The following is a 27847-nucleotide window of genomic DNA, read 5'->3' as shown; positions in this document are numbered from 1 at the left end:
GGTCTGTTCTGTAGAGTAGGCACTGGCCACACGAGGTGGCTCTTCACATGCAGATGACTTGCTCAGTCACTAGCTGCGTCTCCAGCACTCATCACTGCAGCTGGCTAGTGGTAGTGGTAGAGAGCCAGTAGGCAGCAGGGAGGGCAGAGAGGTCTGTGTCCAGGGAGCCCTCCCTACCCACCTCAACTCCAGCAGCCCAGACTAAGTGCCAGTTCTCTACCAGTGCTGAAGAAGGCACCGTGGCTGTAGAGCAGGCCATCAGAGGAGAAAAGTCAGGAATCAATATGGAGAAAGGGGCTCCTATAGCCAAGCTGCTAGAAATCTCCCAGGAGGCAAGGGAGGGGAAGTGTCTCTAGAATCAGGCACACTCAGATGAGCAACTGAAATCTTGGACCAACCAGGACATCTGGGATTCCCTCCGGGACTGGGGATACATGGAAGGTGAGGGACACAGAAATGAAGTGCTCTCAAAAGCAGACTTTGAGACACGTCAGCCTGGGGGCACAGAGACGAGGCGGCAACAGTGTTGAGATGTGGTGACAAGTGTGCATGATGTATACGGTACTCCTTCATGAGGACGGCCAGCATCCTCTGTGGTCTTCTGGGGTGCCCCTCCCAGCATCCTGAGAATTAAATCTGGATGACATCTACTCAGGTCCACCTTGTGCAGAATCAGCCAACCTCCCCCTCCTGAGAACATGTTCCAGACCCAGCACATCCAGGCTCCCCTTGAGCAGGTTTAGAACACCCAGCAGGTGATCTCCGTTTAGATTCAGGTGACCAGATGGAATCCCTGAACCCTGGGCCCGACGGTCATCTCCCTGCCTGGGTTCTGTGTTTGTTTCTGAGGCTCCATAGCCCAGCAGTTGTGGTCAAGCGCGGACTCATCTAGTTCTTGGACTTGGGGTCAGTTGAACACCTGTATCACAAGTACTGTAAAAGACACAGCAGTGGCTCCACAGAGTGAAATTTGTAGAAATCTCCAGGAAGTAGAGGAGAAAGGAAATTGGGAACAAAGGAAGTGCTTGACTCAGCTCGTTGAAACTTGGAACCTCCAGGAATCCTGGAATTCCCTCCAAGAATGAGACTGCATTGACCATAAGGGAGACACACGCATGAAGATCAGAAAGAGCGCTTTCGAAAGCAGTTTCCAAGAACACTGGCTTCGTTGCTAATGTCGGGACCCACTGACAACTGCAGGATTTACGCTGGCCTCTCCTGCGTAGATCCACCTTGTACAGCATCGACCAGCTGCAGGCCCTACCTTGCCAAGTTCAGGGTCCTCAAGTATCCAGATGGGAACCATGGAACTTCAGCCCTCCATGGTCTGCTTTGCTCCCATGTCCTGTGTTTGCCTCAGACAGCCCCATATCTCAACAACGGTGGTCTGCTTCTGACTGATCAAAATTCACATGATACTTCCATTGGAGGTGCCATGGTAATTTAGTGGGCTACCGGTTGGGCTGCTAACTCCAAGGTTAGTAGTTCAAAAGTGACAGCTGCTCTGAGGGAGAAAGATGAGGCTTTCTACTCCCCAAATAGTTGGAAACCCAATGTAGCAGTTCGACCATGCCCGAGAGGGTCGCTGTGAGTCAGAATCAATGCTATGGCAGGGAGTGAATTTAAGTGGCCACCACAGGACCGGACCCTAGTGGCATAGTGGTTTTGAGTTGGGCTGATAACTATACGGCCAGCAGCTTGAAGCCACCAGCCGCTCCTCGGCAAAGTTGAAGCTTTCTACTCCTGCAATGAGTTATAGCCTCAGAAACGCACAGGGGCAGTTCTTCCCTGCCCTAGAGGGTCGCCATGTATCAGAAATGACTCAGTGGCAGTGGGTTGGGTTAGTTAGTGGCTCCCACCCTAGACAGCGCAGAACATTTGCTTAAACAGCCCTGTTGTAGAGTGCTGACAAGAACACGCTAGAAGCCAGAATTCGCTCTCAGGAGGAGGTTATGAACAAATCTGTGGAATATACCATCATGCCAATGCTGATGAGTATGTTGGGTGAGAAGAAAAAGTTGAAAATCTAAAGCCTATTTCTAGGATTCTTAGACCCAGTGTTTGGAGTCTCATCATTGTAAGGATCATGCATTGCTGATTGCATCAGTACATCACACTGTACACTTTGAGGGAGTGTGATAGAGAGGCTTAGGGAAATTTAAAGGCAAATAAATTAGCATGTAGGCTCTGGACATTGCTAAGTGTGTAAGCGAATTCAAGACTAGAGATAACATTGAGCAAAGATAGAGGTTCCGCTTAGATGTCCTAACAGTGAAAATGGTGGTCTGCACAGTAATGCCTCCCTTCCAAGAAGTTGATGAGCCAGCATGTCCAGAGTGCAGAAAGCACTCTATGTGGGGGACGGACCTGCAGCCTTCGAGTGTGAGCTGAGCTTGTGAATGTATGTTATAAACTAAAAGGGAGAATATCTAAGTGACTGCTTCCAATCATGCAAGCCGCCTGAAAGCCATTTTCTCAGACTGGGTAGCTGAAGCCTGAGATTTGAAAGCGGGATGGAGGCCTACTGAGAAGGAATGCAGGCGGCTGAGGAGCTGGGAGAGCCCCCTGCTGGCAGCCGAGGAAATCGCAGCCCCTCAGTTCCATGAACTGAATTCGGCCAATGATCTGAATGAGCAAGCTTTAACAAAGGATTCTTCTGTAGAGCTTCCATCTAGGCAGCAGTCATTCTGGCCTTTCCAGCCCTCTGTGAAGCCTGCTGAGACTTCTGACCGGCAGGGCTGTGAGGTAATTAATGGGTGTTGGTAGCCACTATGCAGCCTTAGAAAACGAATGTATTTCAAAGTGGTAAAGAAGAACCTTAAACATGCTCCCCAAGGTACGTCAGTAATTTTTTTTTTTAACTGTTGTCGAGTCGTTTATTGAGAGGGAATGTCCATTTTAATCTTCCTGGGCTGGTTTTTTAATTTCTTGAGAGGGACGGGAACGAATGAGAGGCTAGTCCCCCTGGGCTTCATCTGGGCTGCGCGCTGCCTGAGCGCTCAGTGGTCTGCGTGAAGCTGCCAAACCCTCGGCTCGTAGGCTCGCAGCCGGGAATCTGTGTGGGGAAGCTCTTCTGGGAGAGGTCCGAGTTGGGTTGCCGAGAGCCTGTCAGATGTGTACTAAAGAATGGAGGACAGTGATATTTTAACCAAGACATTACTTCGGGGGAAAAATGACATCTGCCTTTTTGTAGAGATTAGGTCATCTCCTCTGTATGGAGGGACTGCTTTTCAAAACCCAAACCCGTTTATCGAGCACTGATGAAATCCTTAACTTGCCAATTTTGGAAAGTGCTTTCCACATTACCTCTCTGCTTCCAAACCAGTCATTGCTAATGAATCGTTTTGGATTTTGGCGTCCTAAAACTTAGTAATTTTTGTGCGTATTTTCCCCCAGGTGTCCGAGTCTGTAAAGAAAACAGTGCTAATGTAAAGATGAGAGGAAGACTCTCAAAGGGTCAGAAAATGGAGTCACAATGCAATTGTAGTGTTAGGGACACTCAGACATCCAGGCCCTTCTGTAGCAGAGGAACCCTTCCCCAGCTCTATAGTAATGTGACACATTTCAGCGTTACTTTGAAGGTTGTGAAATTTTAAATGATTACTCTTGAGATATATCCCATAATGTATGCTTTATTTCTTTAATGCATGTAAACATTTAATTTTGAAAGGACTAGGACCACAGTATTATTTTAAAAAACAAAACTAAAGTTTTGTTACACCTTTATCATTAATGCCTAATAGATGAACTCCTCCCTTCTCACTTGGATCGCTCAACTGCAGTTTGGGCTCTACCCAGGTCATTTTCAGGGGAACAAACCAGAGCCCACTAGCAAGCCAGTGTGTGTAGAATTGACAGGGCTTGGATCAACAAAGTACGGGGAGTGCTGAACGGAAATGGCTTTGTGCAACGGATCAATCCACTGTTAGGGAAAACGTAATGAACAACGGTGCCAGAGCCTCCTGAAGTAAACCCTTTGTGGAGGAAGTTGGTGCGATACTCGTGAGAGTTAGGAGGCCGTTGTACTTATCACTTGGCTCCTAGTTGTTTCATTGTAAGAGTGATTAGCAAAGTATCCTGGAATCAAAGGATTGGGACTTTGGTGTGATTATCATTCCATAATTTAATTTGAAATGCTGTGTGTTGAAATTTGGTGAAAAGCAATCACTCTGAAAGATGTGTTCTCTGAGCCTTAAACACGGCTAGTTTCAATTGTGCTGTAAGATGCATTGCCTGCAGTCTTTGAATGTAATGCTTTCTAGTGGAGGATTTAGAATTGAGCCAAGCATAACTGATTGTGTGGAATGACAAACGAAAGCACGTCTCATTCACCAACACTTTCCCTCGGAAAGGGTGCAACTGCCCCCGCCGTCATCCCTCAGGTTATGCCAGGTTTTCTCCGACGGAACCTGCTTTGTGTGTCCTTCCACTGTCTTCATTGACGGAGAGGCCAATACAGCAGTGCTAGTGGAGGTACCTGTTGGGTTCGTAAAGGAAGACTTTATTTCACATTTGCTGCTCTCAGTGGAAACGTACTAACTGGCCCTGCTGACTGTGCCTTTCCTCACTGTTCCCTGTGCCAGTGTTCATGTGTGTTTGAAATAAAGACATTGAAAAGCCATGTTGGTTCAAGATGCTTTCTAATAAAAGTAGGTTAAACCTGAATGACTTGTAGTATTTTGTGTTGCTGCTATACTGTAATAGGTTACTTCCATCTGTTCTCAATTAGGAAATGGGGGGTGTACCCTACATTTGGGTTTTTGAAGTCTTTAAAGAACAAAAGGCCTTCTTGCAAAGAAAGTGGTTCCCAAAGTGAGTAGCCATCAGCGATGGCTTTACAGGGAGAATGTTAATGATGGTTAGGGTGAGCAGTGGGTCACTAGCTGAAATGGCATTATGACTACAGAGGCTTTTAAAGATAGCGTGAGCGCAGGGGTCCAGAAATGGTTAAATACAACACATTATAAATGGAGCTTGGATGTGCACCTGAAGAGGGGGGTATAGGGAGGTTCCCCCCCAAAAAAAAAGTTCATGGGAAGTCACTGAAGCTATGGGTGCACTAGCAAAGTGTGGTGAAGCAATTGGATGGTACTCAGCTATCAGAATGACATCAGGGTGTTAAAGCTTGTTTAAAACAGCCATCCAACAGGCGTCAGCTAAATCCACATGGAAGAAGCACACAAGCCCGTGTGATCCCAAAATTGTAAATAAAATGCAAAGGAGGGAATGTTATCAGTGTAAATTGTGAACACCTGAATTGTAGAAGGCTATGGATGACAGTGGAAACCCCCTATCAATTTATTTGCAGGGTCCCCACCTGGATTAGGCCTTTGGCGAGCACTCTCAACATAGTCCAGAGCATGGGACTAGCACATTCTCATTTGATCTCTTTGGACCCATTTTAAAGGTTTTCATGTTTTCTGCCTTTTGTTTGAGGTTTCTGTTTTGTCTTTGTTGTTTCTTGCTTCTTATTTTATATAGTTTTTTGTATGTGAAATCCAGGATAGGTAAATCTAGAGAGTAACTAGGTTAATAATTATGTGGGGACATGCAGAAGAGGCTGGGAGGAAATAGAAAGCTAACAAGTACAAGAATATGTTCTAGGATGGATTGTGATCATTGTACAGCTCGATATGGTTGAAATGTTGAATATTTTTTTAAGTTCATGGAAAAATTCCTGTCTTTTAATTCCATTTCTCCATGAACTTTTGGAAGGGCCCTCATATGTTATTACCATGCCCTCTGAATGGATGCTCGTCCAGAGTAATACCCAATTTATATTAAAAACCATTGACCATTTCTAGTTTGTCTATGCCCTTTTGTCATTCGTGTCTATGCATCAGAATAAAATACATACTTTAGTTTCAAAAATATTTATTACAGAAATGTACATTTTATTAGTTTTAGGAATGTAATTGACAATGAGTTCACATATATTTCCTCAAATCTTTAAACTTTACACGTTTAGATATCTACAATGATAATTTATTTACAAACTTTACAAGAAACCACCCCTACTCTACCACACCTGTGCCCGGGGCTCAGCTGGAAGATGGTGCTTCTCACTTCACTCTGTACTTGTAGAAGGAGCACAGCGTGTGCGTGAAGTTCCATCCGAGCGCCAGGGACAGCCCGTAGAGCAGAAGGAGGGGTGCGAAGGGATAGAGAAGGGTCACCGTGTTCTTCAAAAAGGGCAAGGCTGGAAAAGAAACACCGTTAACAAAGGGAAACGGACATGACTAATCCATGAGCACTGGAAATCACTCTTAGAGCATGTGAGGTCAAAGAGGGACGCACATTCGAATCCATACAATGATGCCATCTCTATCTACTCTGCTGTGCTGCCTCCTTGAGGGTCTGAAAAAACTGGAGATTATTTCAGTATAGAATCAGATGTGGAACTAAGGTGAGAGTGAGGGACAGGTATCACAAATACTACGGTAAGTGGTGCATTTAAGCCTGTGACTGCTGCAGAAGCCACCAAGAGTCCATTTTCAAGCACCAACAGAAGAACGTTACTGCAAGGAGAAAGTTTCGTCTATTTGGGATTTCCCCGAGTGCGACAGCAATGACATGCTTTGAGATGGCGAGATCGGAACTGCATCCTATATTAACCATCTTCTCAGGCCTTGGAGAACTAACCCTCTTTCCCGCCCATCACTTAGTACTAGGACCTTACTTCTGGCATTCTGACTAAAGTGTTTCTCATAACGAAGTGGAAACTGCTGCACCCCCAAAGAAACTTCTCAATGGAAGGGGGTTACCAGGAGCATTATCGAAAATCTGCTCAGAGAACAATGGTACTGTGTGCTAAGCACCATTTCAGAAGTTAAAAGTTCCATGGGAAAATGATATAAAAATCATAAACATCTTCCCCCTCCTAAATGAAACAACATTTTGATGGGGGTTAAGTGGTCCCTGGCAGATGAGCCATCAGGAGGGATAGGGAAAGTCTGACCAGAGGAACTTCTCAAATCCAGGAATTAATTATAGTAAAGCCCTAACATTCCAAATAACAAGTGATAAATAGAAAAAAAATAAGGCAAATAAGAAAAGTCTCATCTATTTAGCTCTATTTAATGTAGACAATTTCTTAGCATGAGTATGTTCTTCATGTTAAGAAAAATGAACTGAAAACAAGATTTAACAATACGTTTGCAAACAAAAAGGGATGATCTTCAGTAGTCATCTGCAGACCCTGTAGAGCATTTCCAGGGCTGGGTTTGAATCCCAGAGCAGCCACCAGGCTCCCAATAGAACCAGGCAGTGGTCACAAAATGGAAATGAAGCAAATGAACAATTCAAAAAGGCCTTAGAGATTTAAAGCTACATATCCCTGTGCCCGCACATCTAATCCAGTCCCCTTCTCACTGCCCACTGCTGACAGCCCAGAACCTGAAGGAATGAGACCAGGGAAAGGAAGCCTCTGATCGGGTGCTTTGAATCAGTCCAATGTGCTATCCCCAACTGTGTGGCCAGGAACCAATGCCCCTGGGATTTCGTTTCCACACAAGCAACGGATCAACAAACCTGTGTACTTGCTGTGACGATTCAATGGGATATGGGACATCCCATTTGGAAAATACTTGGGACAGTGCCTTTAGTAAGGGCTCCACAGAGGTAAGCTACTCGTATTTGTATTTCAACTATTGCCCTCCTGCTAGGTCCCCAATTGAAAAAATAAATGAATTTTTAAACTGACTTACCACTGTAGCCAAGGAAGGTTACGTAGATGTAATAGCCAACTGCAGTCAACCATAAAGTATTTCCAATGAAGTAGCCAATAAATGTGTCCGTTAGGATAACATCTGTCAAGGGAGAGGTGAACAATGACTGTCTAGGCCAGTACGTATGACGAAGACGTGGTAATACTGTGAGAACTGTGACTTACAATTGATGAAAAAGAGCTGGATAAAATGCAAAATGATCAGGAGTGGGTAGAAGGCATTCAAATGCACATCAAAGGCGTAGCCCCACTCCACATCGGAATCTCTACTCTGTCGCTTCACTAAGTACTTGTTAGAGACGAACCTGAAAAACATAATTATTCCCATACAATTTCGGTTGCACCTTGAGCAACATGGGCTTGAACTGTGCACAAGTGTGGTGAGAATGTGCTTCACATGCCACCTGATGCTAACCGTCTCCATGTGGGCTGTGTGGCTTCCTCAGCGATGATTAACATCACACGGTGTCAGCAGCTCAATCCGCAACGGAGAGGGCCCAGTGGAGCACACACTGATCCTGGGTTGATCCCAGGCCTGTTTTAGAAAGATCGAGACCATGTGCCTGGAATGGAATGCAGTCAGCAAAGAAACAGGCTTGTGGGCGATTTTAAGGCGTCTGGCTTTCCTTCTTGGAAATGAGAAGCCACGGAGTTTTCACAAGACTGACTTTTATTGACAAGGTCCCTCCGGCTGCCCAGCTGAGTATGGCACCGGAGTGGGGAGGGACCAGTCAGAGCCTCCTGTCAAAGTGAATTGGTGGTGGCAGCAGGTAGCGAGATGTGAGATATGTACTATCTGAGGGGGTTTCAGAAGTTATGTGAAAGAAGGGAATTTTTTTCCTTTCCCTGCACCTTCTGAATCGCCTTCATATCTGAAAGATGGTGCCTCAAGGACTTAAGAGCCAAATATGGACGTGAGAACAAGCAACGCCAAGGCTGACTGGGAGGTCTGCTACGAGTATAGGGTCAGCGGGAGCGCCCGCTGAGGTGGGGTGCTGCAGAAAAAGCGCACGTGGACCCGGGCTTGGTTGGACCCATTGAAGATGCCAATCAGTAAAGAGCAAGACATCGTATGTACAAGTCTAGAATTCTGAGGAGAAACGGGCTATACCCTCACCAGCATGTTGATCACATGACAAGCCACAGTCCAGAATGAGATCAGCAAAAGCAAAAGCACAGACAACAGTTCACGGGCTAAGGCATGGCCACCCCTAATTCAAGGTCAGGGAAATAGAGGGCAGTCAAGGCACAGTGGCAAGTGACATAATTATCTTGTCCTCAGGACAATCATTCAAATTTATGTCACTTCCACAGCTTGCAAGACTAGTTGCTCAGTTCAATAAAGAGAAAATGACTCCCACTTAACTAACCTCAATCCAAGAGCAGGTAGTTCTGATAACATGACCTTGCTCGATACTCAAGGCAAGGGTGCTACAGCAAAGTGTGGTGAAGAAAGCAGATGGTGCCCGACAATAAATTAGAGGAATAGTGTCCGGGGTCTCAAAGGCTTGTCTTCAAACAAGCAGCAATCTAAGCAAGGAGTCAACCAAGTTCACACGGAAGAAGCAAACCAGCTTGGGTGATCCAAAGACGACAATAACAAAATTAAAATATGACAAAGGGAAAATCTATCAGCCCAAATTGCAAACACCTAATTTGTAGAAGGCTGTGGAGGATAGTGGGAGCCCAAAACCCATCTGCAGAGAATATAGTAAGATTAAGCCTCTGGCAGATCCCTTCTACCCACAGGCAAGGGTCTGGAACAGCCTCAGTGTCAGATAGAGACCACTGTCAACGTGATGATACTGGATCGAACAGGGCACTTGGTCAGTTGATCTCCCTCCTGACCCAACGTGAAATTGCTCTAGGTGCAAGTATTTCTTGCTTGCACCGTGACAAAAATTTCCTCCCTGGCTTCAAATATTCATGGTGGTCATTTCTTACTCATTATTTTTCTCTGTGTATTATTAGTATTTTATCCTTTCCACTTTTGTTTTGTTCTGTCTCTGTTGGGTCTCCAGTTCGTGACGCACAGGAGGAGCTGCACAGAGGAGCGCTATGGCAAGGGTCTTGGAAGAAGGGGATAGAGAGGGTAGGGGGGCTTGGAGGAGGGGGATAGAGAGGGTAGGGGGGGCTTGGAGGAGCAAACAATGAGGGTGCACTAGAACTAATGGTGATTACACAACATATTTTAAAAGTCATTTAATCGTGGGGGGATATTCTAAAATTGATTGGTGAGGATTGTACAACTCTTTTAAAAAATTTTACATTTATTGGGGGCTCTTAGAATCCATAAATCAATTATATCAAGTGAACTTGTACATATGTTGCCATCATCATTTTCAAAACATCTTTCTACTTAAGCCCTTTAATATCAGTTCCTATTTTTCCCCTCCCTCCCTGCACAACTCTTGATATGACTGAAATATCTAATTGGGTGATATGTAGATAAAGTGCCAATAAAGCTTTTTAAAAGAATGAAAAGTAAAAAAAAATTAAAAATAAATTTTTAAAAAAAGAATGAAAAGTAAAATCTCCAGGTAACGGAAAAGTGGATCTTCAAAGGAATGCTACTCCTACAGTGGAAATAGAAGAAAGCAACAGGGAGAGCAAGGTGCAGTATTAATAAAGCAATTCTGCCCTTAGTTAGAAGAGCCTGGGGGCACAGTGGGTAGGCGATAGCTGCTAACCAAAAGATGGGCAGTTCAAGCGCATCAGTCACTCCTCAGGAACAAAGATGTGGCAGTCAGTCGTCTGCTTCCACACCGAGGACACCTTAGAACCCTGTGTCCGGGAACTGCCTGTCCGGCCTGGAGGAGCTGTGAGGCAGAAACAACTGCACTGCAATGGGCAGGTGCTTAGAAACAACTCCAACACGACTGCAGAGAGGCAGCCGGAAAGTTCGTTATCTTCAACCCTCATCAGTTTGGTGGAGAGTATGTGCCATTAAAAACTGCACGGGGTACCCACGGAGACCGTGTTCACGACGGGATCGTGCTCTCGCTGACAGTATGGAAAGCAGGGCACGGGTCTTTCTTTGGAGGGGTCCTGGGGAGTTTAAACCACTCAGTTATTGGTTTGGAGAGTTGGGCGTCACCCAGGACTCCTGAACCTGTAGTTTCACTAACACCGAACAAGCTACCTGAGCTGAGCATACCCAACACGGAATCTGCAGCTGTGCCTGCTACTGACTCGCCGAGCCACACCTTCCACTTATTAAGGTAAAAATGTGGAGGCCATCACCCCAAAGAGGAGTCACCTACGGCAGCACTGGAATCCCCCTCTCGCCTGTATCCAGCCCCAGCACACTTAAGGGCCTTCCCTTCTCTTACCAAACTCACTGCCATCGAGTTGATGCCAACTTACAGAGACCCGATGGGACAGAGTAGAACTGCCCCTGTGGGTCTCAGAGACTGAACTGCTTAAAGGAGTAAAAATTGGCCGGTGGTTTTGAACTGCTGACCTTGCAGTTAGCAGCCCAATGAGTAACCACAACTCTGCCCAGCCCTGCACACGTCTCCAACTCCTCCTCTGTTGCCATCCTGGGTTTTCCTAAGGCGTACATTTGCCTTCTCCTACTCCATGACAAACACAGGCAGCCTGTGGGATACAGCTCTGCTTTGTTGTTTTTCAGTAAGGCATTAAAGCTCAAGTTCTCCCGGACAGCCACTCACCCCAGGCTCCCAGGCCATGCTTCCCCACACTTGAATACCTTCATACCAGCCATCAAATACCCTCCAACACCTCCCCACTGCTGGGTCCAATGGCATTTCTGAAATAACCCACAACGTGACAATGGATGCTCAAAAATGAGAACTGGGGTGAGTTAATTTACCATCTCCAAAGCAGATGCCTATTCACGGCTTCCGTCAATGCATGCCTGGGAGAGAGCCTGCTACGAACTGAACAGTTCCTTGGGACAGCCTTGACTTAGGGAAGCCTTTTCATGACATCCGCTTTTAGCGCGTTTTCAACAGTGACTACGTGGTACACGCTGGGCGAGAATGGAGTTCAACATGAACAGTGCACACAGCACTGTGGCCTGCAGACACTGCTGCAGCGTGCCTGCGTGCCCGACTCGACACCACACGGCCATCTTCACCACCACAGAGCAAGCACACCAGGCCTTTCCTCCCACAGCGCCACTTGGTGAGGGCCAACCACCAGTCTTTCGGTCAGCAGCCACCACAGTAGTTACTGATGCAGACTGCAGACCGAAAACCCTGTCAATCAAACCTCTATTGTGTGTTATTCTCAGCAGGAAGGCACCATTTTAAAATCCCTTTATTTTCAAGTGTACTAATGTCAAAGATTCAAAATCAGATTGATGACCTATCACCCTGCAAACCCAAACGCACTGCCATCATGCTGACACTGACTCAGAGACCCTCTGGGACGCTGAATCCTTGCTGTGAGTCTGAGATCCTGAAATCTTTACAGGCGGAGAAGGCCTCATTTGCCTCCCAAGGAGCAGCTGGTTGATTTGAATTGACGACTTTGCAATTGGCAATCAAGCGGGAATCCCCTATGCCAGCAGGCTGAACTATCCGCCGAGCTGCTACAGATCTAGAGGCGGCCTCCACGAATGCGGTCAAAGTCGTGCTCGCATCTGAACGACCGAAGCAGACTGGCTAAACAGAGATGACGTGGTGGCAAAATGAGGGATTTCACTAGAATAACTAATCTCTGCAAAGAGCGCAATGCTGTTCCAGCCAGTCTTGTAAGTCCCACCAAATCAATGGGTGAAACGCTAGTAAGGGGCTTAGTCAGTTTTACCATTCTGCTGGGTATAAGGACTCGGGGGACGGGGGCGCCCACAGCTCACTAACATCAGGAAAGAAGGCACAAACAAAGCACATCTTCTGGACTTTGACATCCCTGTGCTGAGCAGTGGTGGCAGAAGCGGCAAGAGAATATGAGACAGAGCAGTGGGTTTCCAGGCCCATGGAATGAGTAACACTGAGTGCATTCTGGCAAGAGGCTGGCCCCATGGGCACGTATAAGCCTTAAAAGACAACACTTGCCCAAGCAGGGCAGGGGCCAAGGGGCAAAGAGCCTGGGAGATTAAGTGAGGATTACAGGGAGGAATGCCTGTGGGAACAGCTGGAAGGAAGTACTGAAGACAAAAGAACTGTATCCTTAATTTTCCTGATCCAGAATTATAACCAGGTCAATCTCCCTAGTGAACCCCACAATCATGAGTATTGTTTGAGTTCTGTGTGGCTACTGCAACAGGCTCTCGAACCAGTCAGAGAACAGAGAGTTCTGTGGGCAGGATGGGTGGTGGAAAGAAGGCTGGAGGGTGGAGGCATGGCTGATCACTTCACAGCGATGGGCCTTAGGCTGATGCTCCTCCTCCTTCCCGCTTGTGCAGGCAGAGGAGCCAGACACCACCTCCACCCCATTCTTGCAATCACCATTTCAGTTATTTGCTGCAATATATGAGGGTGTACAAAAAAAGGGAATTTTTTCCCCAAAGCTACATATTTAAATTTTTTTACAGAATTTTATCACCTTCAAAGTACTCTCCATTACATGTAATGTGTTTGTCAAATCTGCGTTTCCATTCTTGAAAACATTTTTCAAACTCATCTGTATAGCTAGCTGACTCTTTTTTCCTCACGTCTTCTCCATCATCAAATCGCTGTCTTTTTGTGTCCTTCTTCGTTCGAGGAAATAAAAAGAAGGCAAGTGCGTGGGGCAAAAGGGACGTGCTGGTTCTGTCATCAACAGGTGCACTGGGATGGCTGTGTGAGCAGGTGCATTGTCGTGGCGGTAAAACCAGTCCCACCTGCCACAAGCAGGCCTTTTAAATGGCACATTGTTACGCAATCTTTTCAGAACCTCTAAACCAGCGGTTCTCAACCTGTGGGTCACAACCCCTTTGGAGGGTTAAACAACCCTTTCACAGGGATCGGTTCATAACAGTGGCAAAATCAGTTATGAAGTAGCAACGAAAATAATGTTATGGTGGGGGAGGGGGTGAGGAACTGTATTAAAGGGTCATGGCATTAGGAAGGTTGAGAACAGCTGCTCTAAACAGAAAACTTGATTAAGAGTCTGACCTGGTGGAACGAGCGTGGAAAGTTGATGAACATTCCAAACAAGGTTTGTCATCAATCAACATTTCACCTTTCTTGAAACAAGAAACCACTCGTACACTTGAGTTATTCCCATCGTGCAGTCCTTGTAAAATGTGTTCAACATCACAACTGTTTCTGCAGCATTTTTCCCAAGAAACAAAATTTTACAGCCACACACTGTTCTCTTAAATTGGCCATCACACAAAGGTTTGAGTAAAACTACTTTTACCAAAAAATACACTGTGACTACAGAGGACCTTCCCTGGGGACGCCACTGGGTGCACTAACTCAGAGAAAGTTGCTTGATGCTCACTTAGCAGGAAAAATGTGTCCTACCGAAGCTCTGTACCGGCCAGTGCAATTCCGGTTTGGGGGGGGGTTACCCTCTCATAGGCCTTGGAGTATTTTCTCACAGAGGTACTGACATAGGGATCAAATTACAATAATCTTGGCAGTCAAAATAAATCCTGTCAATTAATCAATTTCCATCAACTACTATATCTCTGAAGGGTATGGAGGTACTCCAACCTTAACTGAAAAAACAAACTTATGGTACTTACCACATTAAAGTGGAGATGAGAAGACCAACGCCTACACAGTCTATGAAAACAACCCAAAGGAGAAGCTTTATCGTCTCAAAAAATCCCATGTCCAGCACAAAGCCAAATCCTATGGTGGACACTGAAAGAGAGTTACAAGGGCCATTCAGACATGAAATGCTAGATTCTGGGGGAACGGGGCATGGCCCCTGCCCTCCAGATGTTGACATTCCAGTGGAGACAGACATGTTAAGCAAATCCCCCTGGATGTGTTACATAAAATTCATACAGAGACATCCCAGCTTCCAGCAAAGAATACCGTGGAACTATTTTAAGCTTATTGATGAGGGCGCTTGTGAACTAATTCTCCCCCAACATTTAGAACAGGCCCGGTGCAGCGAGGACACATGCATATTCTGCCTCCAATTAAAGGATGGACAGCCACATATACTTCAACACCCTCACAGTGGTAGAACTCTTGCACCACACTGTTGAACTTCAAAATTGTTTCTCGAATGCACGGTGATCTTTTAGAACTCTGACACTGGGTTCACCTGCTGGTGAAATGCCATGTCCAACCCCAATACTCCTTTTACCAGCAAAATGAAATTGGGTAGCTCAACAAAAATGAATCTGCCCCCTGCTTTAAAAGACCTGATGTAGTAATTACCTCCAGCATCATGTGCTTGAGACCTGCAAAATCAGGAAGCATGCAGCTTTCCTTCCTGTGTGGGTGTTGAGGCTTCACCAGGAAGCCCCAAACAGCCCCCCAAAGTCTCAACCATAATGCATTGTGACAAAACCTCTTCCAACGGGCAAATACAATCTGCAACACTCGCTTTGTTCAACTCGATTGCTGATAGAGGGACACTTACCACACAGCCAGATACTCAGAAGGACCAGGAAAGCAGGGTCGTCTCGGGCCCACTGGTCCTTTGTCTGCTTGCGATAATGGAAGTTTCTATAAACCCGCTGTGGGGAAGTGAACAGGTAGAGCATCTGCCAGGCAGCAAACTCAAAGTCCATCTGCCGAAAACGGAAGAGCCTTCGCAAGTACTTGTAGCGTTTTGCACCGGCTGTGTGTCTTGCAGCATCCCGAGAACTCAAGGAGCCATTCCCCTGTATGGGGGAAGTCACCGAGATACTGGGTAACATCTTCCTAAACAGGAGAGGGAAAAGTCTCTTTTACCAATGATCTGAAGAAATTGCTAGCTACAAGCACACCTCGTCCTGGCTTTTAATAGCAGGGAGGCCACATTAAATGTCACTCCCAATCCTGAGGAAGGTCATGTGTGGGAAGTGAATGATCCTGATTTCCAGACGTTTGGCGGCTTGAGAACTGTGTACAGCAATGGCAACACCATGGTCATCTGAGCCCTATTATATTGCTAACGCTTGATGCAAGGTCCGAGCAGTTAATGTGCCTCACCCTGTCCTCAAAGAACCCCATAAAGTAGCTACTCTTTAATAGCAAGTAAACACTAGCACTGGACGGAAAAGGGCTTCCCGTGATCAGAGATAGAGTGACAGCGCTCCGGTTCCGGTTCAGGCAGTCTGGCTCAAAAGTAAAATGCTCTGCACCACCAAGCCTTGAAGGGCAAGCCTTTGCTTAAGCTGACTTGAAATGTAAAATAAATGCTCTATTCGTGTTTCGCCGCCTTCATAGTTCAGCAGGAGGAATGACAGCGTGGGATTTTGCCGAAGCTGGGCGATCGCACGTCACCCTCTGGCCCCAAGGCCAGGCTGTGCGATGTCTCTGACTCCACTCCGCCAGCTTCGGGGCATGGCGACGTCTTGCCGGGGCCAGTCGCACCTTGTCAGCTCAGGGCCGCGAGTAAGGCTATCAGATTTAGCAAAGAAGCGACGTCCAGTCAAATTAGAATTTCTTATAAGCAACCACGTATTATTTTTAACTTAATACTTCCACGTAGCATCCAACCATATTTGTTCTAGAAACGTATTTGTTTATTTGAAATTCAAATTTAACTGGGAGTCCGTATCTGGCCACCCCACCCACGGGCCGAGGAGCCGGACCTGGGGTATGGCCACTGGCCGGCCACAAGGATGTCGGGCCGCGCGCTGCGGGAGGAAAGGACATCCGGCGCGAGCCGGAGCCCGAGCCGCGCGCGGAGAGCGGGCGTCAGGCCTCACCTGGAACCCCGCCGCGGCCGGGACCGAGACCCAACTAGCCCGCCACCTCCGTCCAGCAGTCAAGCCCAGCAGCCGCCAGGGCTAACTTCCCTTCCCGCAACGTCGCCGGCGCCGGCGCTCGGAGCGCTACGCATCTCGTGCGCCCACTTCCGCCGGCGCGCTGCCTCTTGGGTTCTGTAGTCCCTGCGTCCGACTGCCGCGGCCACCGGAAGTTGTTGCTGGCTTCCGGTTCCAGCTGCCTCAGGCGTCTCTTCGGCCACTCCGGGTGACACTTGTTGCCGCACAAAGCGGCGGCAGTCCTGAGGGGGCGGCCGTCGTCATGCCCCGATATTATGAAGACAAGCCGGAGAGCGGCGCGTGCGCCGGCGTGAAAGAGGACCTGGGCGTCTGTCTGCTGCAGTCGGACTGCGTGCTCCAGGTAACGCGCGGGCGGCTCGGAGAGCTCGTTGGGGCGTGATAACGGCCGGAACGGGGAGCCGCTCTCGGCGGGGCTCCCTTGGCCAGCGGTGGCGGCGGGAGGCGCGACTGAGTGAGCCGTCGCGTTCACTAGACTGGGGCAAGTCCGGGGCCGGGCAGTGCTCAGTTGTTTCCCATCGGTCGCCGAGTCCGAACGGACCCAGCGGCGCCCCAGCAACAATCAGACCCTCAGTTTCCTCTGGTGTAAATTAGATTTAGTGATCCCCTCCCAGGCGGTTTTTTGGTAAGGATTATACAAACATTTTCGGTTGAAGCAACTTTGATGCTGATATTCTGTTTGGAGACACACCCCCCCCCCCACACACACACACACAAAATAGGGGGGTGGGGCGGAATTGAGACAGTTTTCTTGAGTGCTAACTTTTAAGAGTTCGAAACTACCAGCCGCTCAGGAGCAAAGCGAGCTTTCTACTCCAATAAAGAGTTAGCGTCAGAAACTCACGGGGGGGCGGTTCTATCCTGTCATGCATAGAGGGTCGCCAAGAGTCGGAAATGAAAATCTGTGGAATTCCCTTAGAAAATTACGTAAACCTGGTACCCTATTAGTCGGTTTTTGTTTTTTCTTGTCTGCTCAGTTCTGTATTTATCATGTAGTGTTTTTCACTTGATTCTGAATTTTAATTCTGTGCGGTTTCAGGTGCTGTAAATGAAGCAGCATCCCATGAATTTTAATTCTGTGAGGTGTTGTAAATGAAGTAGCATTCCCATTTTCAGCATTTTATACCTTCATTGCCTTGGCTTCTCTCCTTCCAACATCCTTTAGGACAGTGGTTCTCAACCTTCCTACTGCCATGACCCTTTAATACAGTTCCTCATGTTGTGGTGACCCAACCCTAAAATTATTTTCGTTGCTACTTCATGACTGTCATTTTGTTACTGTTATGAATTAGGCGATCCCTGTGAAAGGGTTGTTTGACCCACGAAGGGGTCACAACCCTACAGGTTGAGAACCACTGCTTTAGGGCTTAATCTGAAAGCCACAAACCAAACTCACTGCTATTGAGTTGTTTCTGACCCATTGGACAGAGTAGAACTACTACTGCCCCTGTGGGCTTCTGAGAATGTAAATCCTTTTAGGGATAGAAAACCTCATCTTTCTCTGGAGGAGCAGGTGATGGTTGTGAACTGTTGACCTTGAAGTTAGCGGTCTCTTGCCTTAACTACTTCTGAGGTCTTCCAACAGCCTAATCTGAATGCCAGAAACCAAACTCACTGCCATTGAGTAGATTCTAACTCAGGATGGAGACAAATGGACCATGCAGGTTTCATGATGAATCTTCATGAGAGTAGGAGTGACCTTGAGGGTAGCCCAACTGGGGACTCACTATGCCATCAGGGCGCTTGATCTAAATACAGCGGAGTTCAGAGTTGAAGGGGACCGAGATTGAGAGATCTCATGAAGCCTTTTCCAGGTCTGAGGGCCTGGTTGTGTGCAATTGCTGTTGCCATTTTGGGATGTTGTGAGCAAGTTGTTTGTGTTTTCAGAGAGTCTCAGCAATGTGGTGTTTCAAAGAAAGAGCTACCCAAGATAGACTTCCAACATAGCTTATATCATTGTCTCTGAGTCAGGATTTACCTTGAGCTTACTTCCTGGGTGACCAGATCGCCAGGCTCACCTCCCAAGGTCCAGAAAAGCAGAAAAGTTGCTACAAAGTTAAGCGGTTGTACAGTCCACATTCCTTACACAAAGGAGGAAAGTGAGCTCCATTTCTCTGCACACTCCACTGCCCCGGGGGCGGGGGGGCTGTTTGCAGCCTGCTGCTGCAGTCCCTGCTTGGTGTTTAGTTTTATGTGCTCTTGATTCAAGTCCAGCTCAGAGACTCTAAAGGACAGGGGAGAACTGCCCCATCAGGTTTCCCAGGCTGTTAAGGGCTGGGTTCCTAACCGCAAAGTTACTGGTTGGAAGCAACTGCCACTCTTAAGGGAGAAAGATAGGACAATATGCATCCAAATTATATCATCTCAGCAGTCCTAAGGAGTGGTTCTACTGTGATCTACAGGGACACTGGGTCAGAATCTACTCAGTGGCACTGGGTTTGGTGTGGGGAGTCTTTGTCCTGTGAAGAAAGGGTAGGTGCAGACCTCTGGTTAGCGGGTGAGTGCTTAACCAGTAGGAGCTGCCAGAACCCCTTTAAGCTCAGCAGCTCCTAGTAAGCACCCATTGGATGGCAGGCATGGCTCTAGTCACATCAGCTTGGGTTGCTGGAATCCGTGGCTATATTAGGAGCCCAAATTCCTGTGATAGGAGCTCTTGTTAGCCTTGAGTAATTATTTGCTTAGTGAGTAGATTTAGGATTAAATGCCCCAGGAACACAGAGGAGAGCAACTGATCTTGGTTGATAGGATGGAAGCCTCTCGGAGGAGGCATGTTTGCCAGACAGGTGAGGAGGAGTTGATGAAGTTACAGAGTGTATGTGTATGCATGGTGGGAGTGGAGGTAATTCGAGAACAGAATGTGTGCAGGCAGGGAGTCGAGAGCCAGGAGGAGCTAGTGCCCATGGGCCTGGAGCAGGAGTGACAGACCTGAGAGGAAGGTTGCAGCTGGGTGTGAAAGCCTTTTTGTGTGGGAGTGAGGAAGGGGATTTTATCCTGACACTGAGCACCAGGAAGGCAATGGACATGAGTCACAGGCAACAAAAGCCACCCAGTGGGACAGAGGAGAGCAACCAAGTAGAGGCTACTGATGATGAGGAGAGTCCACTGATGTTGTCATGATTGAGCCATTCACTGAGTGCCGAACTCTGACTTGAACGTACAGCTTAATGCAGTGGTTCTCCACCTACCTAACGCCGCGACCCTTTCATACAGTTCCTCGTGTTGTAGTGACCCCCCCAGCCATAAAATTATTTTTGTTGCTACTTCATCACTGTCATTTCATTACTGTTATGAGTCAGGCGACACCTGTGAAAGGGTCCTTCGACCCCTAAAGGTTTCACGACCCACAGGTTGAGAACCACTGGCTTAATGTCTCCTGTGTAGAAATAAAACCTTGGAAAAGTTGGCTGTAGGCTGAGATAATGACCAAGACTCCCTGCACAGATTTGTCTGATGTTTGGACTTCAAACCAGACTTGCTGCTATCCAGTCCGTTCTGCTCAGAGCCACCCTGGAGGACAGAGTTGGGTGACGTTCCGAGGCTGTGATCCCGATTGACACAGAATGTTGCCTCTTTTTCCCAGGGAGCAGCTGGTGGGTTCCAACTGTCATAGCCAAAGGGTTCGCCACTGCACTCCCCGAGAACCTTTAATGCTTGTTCACGGTCCCTTAAACGGAAAGGCATTCCTAATGTGGGCTAGATTCCCTCTGATGGCGACCTCACAGGAATGTAATAAGGCATGCATGTGTGGCCTGAGGGACCATCACCCTCCCTGGGCACTGAGAAGGTGAATAAAGAGATGGATCTGATTTCATGGCAGATGGGTGCCACAGTCGATTCGGGCCCATTGTAACCCAGGTGAAAACTGCAGCCCCTTGTGTGGGGAGGAATTTAACATAAATATTTTGTTCTGGGGACGGAAATTATAGGGCTCCGAGAGGGTCTGTGTATTGGTATACCCACCAGTGGGCTGAAAAAAGCCGCAGATTGTAGAGGCATTTCTTGGGTTGACTTTTTGGAATGTTATGAATCGTGAAGAGGACAGGGTTGAAACTGTAGCTATGGAGCCTCATTCCACATGGGCTATCTCCTTTGTACCATCTTCCAGACCTGCTGGTTCTTCATCAGACTCTCCTGAGGGGATGGGGGGGCTGAAAAGCAAATGTGGCCCTGCCCCACCCACCAGCCACAAGGTTAAAATTTCCCAGGGGGGTTCTTGGGCATAGCCATGTTTCAGAATCACTGATCTTGATCTCTGAGAGCAAAAGGTTAGTGGGTCTGTTAGTTAGGATGTAAATTCAGCTACATGCTACAGGGTCCCTGTAAAACAAGGTAGAGACTTTTTAAGTGTGCCCTGGGTAGCTCAGCTGGGTCTTCCATGGACCTAGAGCCTGGTGATCTTGTGGCTCTAGGTGCTGTGATGAAAGGTAGGAGGTCGTGCTCCTACATGTGGTCCAATATTGACTTGTTTCCTTGTCACCTGCCCCAGCCACCAACAGGAAAAGAAAAATCCCTTGCTATTGAGGTGACTAACTCAGAATTTGATGACATGAAGTGGAGAAAGGGGGCAGGCCTCTTTAAGTGTTATTCTTGAAATTACTATTGAAGTGCCCCCACCTTCTATTGGCTAGTACACAGTGACAGCAGCACACCTCCCCGGGCATGTTGTGCTTGTTTGTCACAGCATCGCTCTGGCTTAGTGAACATGGACCTGCCCCATAGCTTCCCTCGGCTCCAGTCTTCTTGGGAGCAGATCATTCATTCTTTCTCCATCCGGCAGAGCAACTGGCGGGGTCACACTGCCAGCTTCTTGGTTAGCAACCAAGCACTTTATCCAGCTAAAAAGGAAAGGGGATGTGTCAGGCCAGCTTGACAGAGAAGCAAAACCAGGACACTCCTATGTGTACGAGAGCTTTCTGTCAAGGAGTCATGCTAACACAGGAAAGTGTCCCAGCCCAGTCCAGATGAAGACCTTAATTCTGATATTGGCCCAGAGTCAATGCTAGTCCATAAATCCCGCTTCAGACTCATGCAGCCACATGCAATGACACAAAATGTAGGGAGATCAGGCCGATGGGTGCAGAGTTGAAACCTAACTCACAGTGAACACTGAGACAACGTGCTTCTGTTAAGTTTCGTGAATCTCCACGAAGACTTCTACTGGGTAGTTGACAATAAAGGAAAAGATAGCATCTTGTAGACAATTTGGGGAGATACCAACTTTGAGATTCTCGTTCTCAGTCTTACCGCCTCCACCTTGCTCTTGTGTACCACACATGCCCTACCAGTAGCTTACTAGTGTAAGGGTGCACGGAAGCATGCTGCTGTTTGTTTGAACCCTGACCTCATTTGGGAATGGGTTGAAAGGCCCTATCAGTGTAGCGTGTTTGTCTGTTAATTGTATTGTGAATTAGATAAAGGTGTACAGAGCAGATCATCAATGTCACATTCAACAGTTCACACACTTTGTTTCAATTCATCCAATCCCCTCAATGTACCATCACTTACCCCACTTCCTCATGTTTCCTGTTTCCATTCCTACTCCTTCCCTAGCCTCTCTACTTTATTCTTGGGGAAATGCTGCCCTTCTGGCTTTTAAATGGTCATTTATTCTAACAGGTGAGTTCCTGTCCAGACCTAAAGCCATACTCTCGAGGTTCCATAGTCTCTAACTACTCTTTGATGATTTTGAGTTTTCTGCATTTTTCTCCCACTCTACCCAGGACCTTCTAATGTACTCCTTTTCAGAGCAGTTGGTTGTGGTAGCTGGGCACTATCTAGTTCTTCTGGTCTCGGCATTGTGGAGAGTGATGTGTAAGTGTCCACTGGACTAATTGTGTCCATCTGTCTCTGTTTTTATCACTCTTCTTTCCTCCAGTCAGGGAGAGAACAATGGTTACGCCGTAGATGGCTGTTCATGAGCTTTTAAGGCCCCAGTCGGCCACTCAGCCAGGGAGAATGGAGATCATTGTCTTTGTACACGATGCCAGTAGGTGTTGGTGTTCCCTGCCAACTGTTTCACTTTGGGAGTCAGTACTGTAGGTAGGTGGCAGTTAGGACCCAGGCCCACACATAAAGGATAGGAAGCGCCCAAGAACAGATTTCTGGGAAATAAAGACCTGGTATTATGTAGCTTTCCCCACAGCTAAAACAAGTCTGACTGGCACCTTTAAAGTGAAAGTTTTGGGAGTCAATTCACTGATGGGGGACAGATCCGGCATCTGCTTAATGAGAAATCCCTTAGTAAGGAGAGCAGGTGAAAGTTGGGTTGCATTTTTCCAGCTTCTTGAGTGAGCCAAGTAGTTCTGCTTAAGTTTTACTCTCTCCCTCACATTAGCAACTGTATTAAATATTTAGTAAGCCAAAACTAACATACTGCCACCAGGTCAACCCTATGTACGATAGTATATATCACAGTGACCTTGTATAGTATTGTTGAGACGGTCAATCTTTCCAGGATCAAATCTCGTCTTTCTCTTGTGGAGCATCTATCGGGCTTAAACAGCGGCATTGTGGTTAGCAGGTTAGCAGCGCAGGGCTCTAGACGCGCTTGGTGGGAACCCGGGAGCTTTCCGCACCTTCCCCGGGCTGGTTGAGCTTCCACGTTTACACAGCAGAGGCCACTGCAGTTCAGACAGATGAGCTGGGCTCACTTTCTGCTGGGCTCAGCTGAGTAGGAAGGGTTTGTCACAAGCACTGCATGTGTGGCTAATGTTCATCCGTGGTATCTTTTTTAACTTTTAATTCTTTGCTCAATAATAATGATGGAAGGTGTGTCATTTGTGAAGCGGTTCATTTGTTCTGCAAACTCATAGTTTGGTGTCAGTAAGCCTCGGGTGACTTGGAAAATGAAATTGAGTCCACTTTTGCCAGATGTTGCTTTCAGTGTCTATATCCCCAGGGAGCCGAGCTCCCAGCACAGTCCTCCTGGCACGCAGGCCACCACCCACACCTGGGATGTCCCCACAACTCTCCCAGGGAGCATCTCCCGGGGTGCAGAGCCTCCCTTCTGGTAAAGCCCTGATAGAGAGGGGCTATCCAGGAGGTATCGTTTACTCTCTCACTGAGCCTATGAGTATCCTGAGTATGTAGATGTTCCATAAAGTAGGCATTGGGAAGTCAGGTTTGAGTACAAGACAGAGTTCTAGGGTAGGCAATTCAAAGGAAGTTTCCCTACTTTACAGTGGTCATTTTACTCTTTGAATTAGAAAATGGCTTTTCTGGAAGTGCGTACAATATTTAAGAACCTTTTTTAAAGTTAAATTTCTGGTGATTTGTTCAAAACCTTTACAAGTAATGAAGTGTTAGTATTCTTATTTTTATTCCATTTTGCCTTGAAATAAAAATACTTCTAAATTTTAGCTCTTACCTACTTTTAAAGTGAATATGTTGCCAAGGCTCATTCTTACTGATTAGAGTGATTTCACTAAGTCAGAAATAGCCTCAATGTGATCCAGTGACTTCTTACAGGAGCACCCTGCCTCCGTGGCAGGAAGGGCACTGTTTGGTCCTGTTTTCGTCTTGAAACTTCCTTTGAGCTTTTACTACATAAAGATAGATCATCTCGCCTCACCTTGGTCCTAGGTGCCTCTTCTCCCAGCGGTCCAGAGAGATGTTGTCAGCTCCCCACCCTTCTCTTCCTACTGGTACTCAGCAGAGCTGCTCACAGAGTGAGCAGAGTGATGTTGAAGGTAAAATTACTTGAAGAAAAATAAAATTTGAGACTTTAAAGCCACCCAAGACAATCTTCCAGAACAGCCAACCCTATTTGCTGCTGCAGCATTCTTGTTCTCTCAGGTTTTCTCTCCCGTGCAGTGTGCTTCTCTGTAGTTCTTCAGTAATGTGCTTCTTAGTAGTTTGGGGGTATATAAACATTTCAGGATTACTGAAGAACCCCTGTTACTACCGTCATGTTTATACGTTCCCTTCCTCACCTATCAAGAGATAAGGATACCAGTTACCAGATTTTTAATACAAATATTGTATCCAAAAAAGTATGTCATTCAATTCAAGCCCATGTTCTGCCCTTGTTCCTTAAGCACCAGCAGTCAGAATGAGTTAGTAGTAACCCTGGTTTTCACAGTTGCCCTCTGGTTTACTTCTAAAAGGAATGACTTTCGAATGGACTGGTAGCTTGTCGTTGTGAGAAGAATGCCCAGGTATTTACTGGATGCTGTTTTATGTGCTGCAGGAAGGGAAAACTCCGCGGCAGTGCTTGAAGGAAGGGACCTGCAGAGCATTGCAATACTCGTTCTTTGAATGTAAAAGGTCACTGGTAAGTGATTGCAAGATTTTCAAAAGCATATGCTTTGGAATTAAACATATGCATGACTTCAATATAACTAGGTGGCAAGGATTTAGTTTGGTAAGTGAAATATATAATGAGTATGTGTTAAAGAGTCATTAATGTGCATGCCCGTGGTGATCTTGGCGTCATTGTCCTGTTTTGCTTGTGCTCGCCACAGCTGCTAACCATGAGTATCAGAAAATGTGATGTGGCGGGATGGCCAGTATAAGTGGGTGAATACTGATATTAACCACCGAGTTCAGACCATTTGGTAATTAATATATGAACCCATAAAGCAGAGGCTTAAGGTGTTAAATTTCTGCTTTATGGTTTATGTGACCAGAAGAGAGTATAGTATGTCTATGTTTGAATTTTGAGAGTGATGGGTTGTGTAAAGGGCCCTGGAGACCATTACAAATTTCTGGGATTTATGTGCTGACATTCTTAGATTTGCTAGCTCTAAAAGGATATTTAGCATGGAAACTGAGTGATACATGCCTTGAGAAAGGAATGTGTTCACACTGCATGGGAGTATTCCCATAGAGAAAGCTATGACATGGGTCTGAGTATGCTTTTGTTAGAAACTGTAAATCCCTTCTCTTTTGGGTGAGGAGCCCGGTGGCTTAGTGGTTATGTTGGGCCGCTAACTGCAAGGCCAGCAGTTTGAAACCACCAGCGGCTCCTCTGGAGAAAGCGGGCTTTCTCCTCCCGTAAGGAGTTCCAGTGTCAGAAGCCCACAGGGCTAGTTCTGCCCTGTTCTGCAGGGCCGCTGTGAGCATCAGCTCAATGGCAGTGGATCTGTTTCTGGTTTTTTGATTTGGTGACAAGAGAAGCAGAGGGTCTGGGATCTATAAATGACCCAGGAAGCCAAGGGAAGCAATAGAGCCTGTTTCCTAACACATCAGATACGGCGGCTGGGAAGTTCGATTAGCTGGCTGTGCTTCGTTTCCTTTCTCAAGGGGCAGGTCTCTCTGCCATGTTCTCTTTTCCCGGAGTGTCAGAAAGAGAGGCTTTTCCTTGCATTTCCTCAGTAGGTTTGCTACACATGAAAATGTGAAGATTTCAAATCATAATACCGTAGAAGATGAGTTGAACCAATCATAGCAAATGGCTAAATTTACAAGTTCTCTGTAATTTTTTATACAAAATCATAACAAGTCTGCACATTTTTAAACTGTTCACAATTGATCTACCTTCTGCAGAAATCTGTAATAAAACAATACCTGGGGGGGGGGTAGTTAAAGTACTCTACCCATTCTAAGTATAATGCAGACTCTCATATCTAGCTTAATACTAGAGAGAGCATTCCAGGGAACTTAAGGTAAGCTTCGTAACATCTTTCTTCAAGACCTCATTACCGTTCAACAAAATGAGTAGTCACTTCAGAGCTAACCAGTGCAACCTCAATTGTACATGCTCGGTAGAAACAAAAATTGAAATTATTATAATATTCCCAAATTATGTGCATATGCTTATGAGAGATGAGATGGGAATCTGCTGTTCTTTTGTCACTGAGCTACTTCATGTCGTACAGAGTAGAATAAGTGACTGTCTCTCTTATGCTGTTGTGCAGGGCTCATTGCTAGTGTCTGTCTCCAAAACCATTTCTTCCTGAGGCAGTTGTGGAGTGGTGGTGACTATGAAACTTAGCCTGATGTGCTGGCGCTAGAACCTCGCACGCACACGCAAAAACACACTCTTAGAAATGGCTGCACTGGGAGACTCGAGTCAAAGACCATGCTGTTGGCCACTGTTAGGGACCTGGTACCTTTGTCAGGGCCTTTCCCCTGTCCTCACTGTTAACCTGCTCAGAGCCTACTTAGAACAGTGATGTTGCTAGGACCAGAGCATTAATCGCGCACAGTTCATGTCATTTGGATGAACAGTGGCTTCTACTTGACAGGCAGGTCCATGCTGCTTAACCTTAAGTAGAACATTTTGTTTTTCGCGCCACCTTGGATTAATCACCGATTTTTGGCTGCTCTGACCATAACTGTGTTGCTTTTTCTGAAGACAAGTTTACTTTCCTCACATAGTGACATTCCTTATCAAAGTTAGTACATTTGTTGTACAAAGTATACCTGTGTCTTCATTTTCAGTTGGACACCCGATCAAGATTCAGAGGAAAGAAAGGATACTGATGCCATTATCTTGAAACCACAGTGAAAACAACAAGGAAGGCATCTCTCTGGCCTGGTCACTAATGCAGAGAAGCCCACGTAGGAGAGACGCTGTTTGCTGTGTCTGCCTGGGTTTGTCTGGTTTTTCTCGCCACAGAAAACTGGGAAATGGATGAGTTCTTTTTGGAAATAAGTATGAATAAAGATTTTCTTGCACTAAGATGTAGAAGAAAATTTTTAATGGAACAAGTATGGACACAAAGTAAACGTGTCTTGAAAATTGTTAGAACATTCTTAGAAAGCACAAAAATGGAAAGAGGGCTGGGTTTAGCCTTGACTCTTCAATCAAACCACATCATTTGTGACTACTGGGAAGATTACTGATTTGATCGAACAATAGCTTGGAGCCTGGAGAGAAGATGTCTTATCAGGAAAGTTTTGGCTAAAATTTTATTTTATGCAATCGACCCTAGTTTTAAAATAAATTGTGTTTGATTGCTTGGAGAAGAAATGCCTCATTTTTACTTGATTATTGAAGTAAACCACCATAAAATGTGAATGTAATTATTATTTTATCCATTACTTATTACTTTAATGTTAATATTATACTTTAGGCCTAGCTGGATGACATCATCAGGTCTTTGCTGGTTTTCTCTCTTTTTCCTGGCTTTGTTTTCAGCCTGGCCTGGACACACAATGCTTCAACAAGGTAGCCGTGCTCAACCATAAACCACATCCTTAAGCCCAGTGCTCCAAAAAGAAGAGGGAGCACTTCCTCTGTCAGGGTCCACAAAGCACAACTCACAAAGGCCTGTGTGGTCTTCCCTGGATCACCTGGACCCGGCCCTCTGAAATGGACTGGCACACTG

General features: G+C 46.5%; 2 protein-coding genes across 3 annotated transcripts; one reads left to right on the top strand and one right to left on the bottom strand.

Moving 5' to 3' along the window:
- Window positions 1-3620: 3620 nt before the first annotated feature.
- UNC50 (unc-50 inner nuclear membrane RNA binding protein) lies at window positions 3621-16633 on the bottom strand. 2 transcript variants are annotated; one of them, XM_075563212.1, is made up of 7 exons: window positions 16500-16633; window positions 15224-15507; window positions 14370-14490; window positions 7892-8031; window positions 7707-7808; window positions 6029-6199; window positions 3621-4477 (listed from the first exon to the last, which is right to left on the bottom strand). In XM_075563212.1, the coding sequence occupies exons 2-6, from the start codon at window positions 15501-15503 to the stop codon at window positions 6063-6065; spliced, it is 780 nt and encodes a 259-aa protein (XP_075419327.1). In that variant the 5' UTR covers window positions 15504-15507; window positions 16500-16633; the 3' UTR covers window positions 3621-4477; window positions 6029-6062. The 2 variants fall into 2 exon arrangements, with proteins under 2 accessions (XP_075419327.1, XP_075419326.1); XM_075563211.1 differs by lacking the exon at window positions 3621-4477 and having other exon boundaries at window positions 5910-6199.
- Window positions 16634-16711: 78 nt separating this feature from the next.
- COA5 (cytochrome c oxidase assembly factor 5) lies at window positions 16712-27139 on the top strand. Its single transcript, XM_075563206.1, has 3 exons — window positions 16712-16917; window positions 24763-24846; window positions 26958-27139. The coding sequence occupies exons 1-3, from the start codon at window positions 16819-16821 to the stop codon at window positions 26997-26999; spliced, it is 225 nt and encodes a 74-aa protein (XP_075419321.1). The 5' UTR covers window positions 16712-16818; the 3' UTR covers window positions 27000-27139.
- Window positions 27140-27847: the final 708 nt, after the last annotated feature.

This window comes from Tenrec ecaudatus, chromosome 11 (assembly GCF_050624435.1).
Source record: "Tenrec ecaudatus isolate mTenEca1 chromosome 11, mTenEca1.hap1, whole genome shotgun sequence".
NCBI classification, from domain to species: Eukaryota; Metazoa; Chordata; class Mammalia; order Afrosoricida; family Tenrecidae; genus Tenrec; species Tenrec ecaudatus.
Note: the sequence above shows the minus strand (reverse complement) of the source record. Positions and strands in the feature narration are given on the sequence as shown.

What these genes read in the sequence shown, in the direction of transcription:
- COA5 (XM_075563206.1), top strand. Translation starts at nt 16,819, where the DNA reads ATGCCCCGATATTATGAAGACAAGCCGGAGAGCGGCGCGTGCGCCGGC. An exon ending in AGTCGGACTGCGTGCTCCAG is followed by an intron (nt 16,918 to 24,762) that starts GTAACGCGCGGG and finishes TATGTGCTGCAG; the next exon opens with GAAGGGAAAACTCCGCGGCA. An exon ending in TTGAATGTAAAAGGTCACTG is followed by an intron (nt 24,847 to 26,957) that starts GTAAGTGATTGC and finishes CTTCATTTTCAG; the next exon opens with TTGGACACCCGATCAAGATT.
- UNC50 (XM_075563212.1), bottom strand. Translation starts at nt 15,503, where the DNA reads ATGTTACCCAGTATCTCGGTGACTTCCCCCATACAGGGGAATGGCTCC. An exon ending in TCTGAGTATCTGGCTGTGTG is followed by an intron (nt 14,491 to 15,223) that starts GTAAGTGTCCCT and finishes ACTCTCTTTCAG; the next exon opens with TGTCCACCATAGGATTTGGC. An exon ending in CCAGCTCTTTTTCATCAATT is followed by an intron (nt 7,809 to 7,891) that starts GTAAGTCACAGT and finishes CTCCCTTGACAG; the next exon opens with ATGTTATCCTAACGGACACA.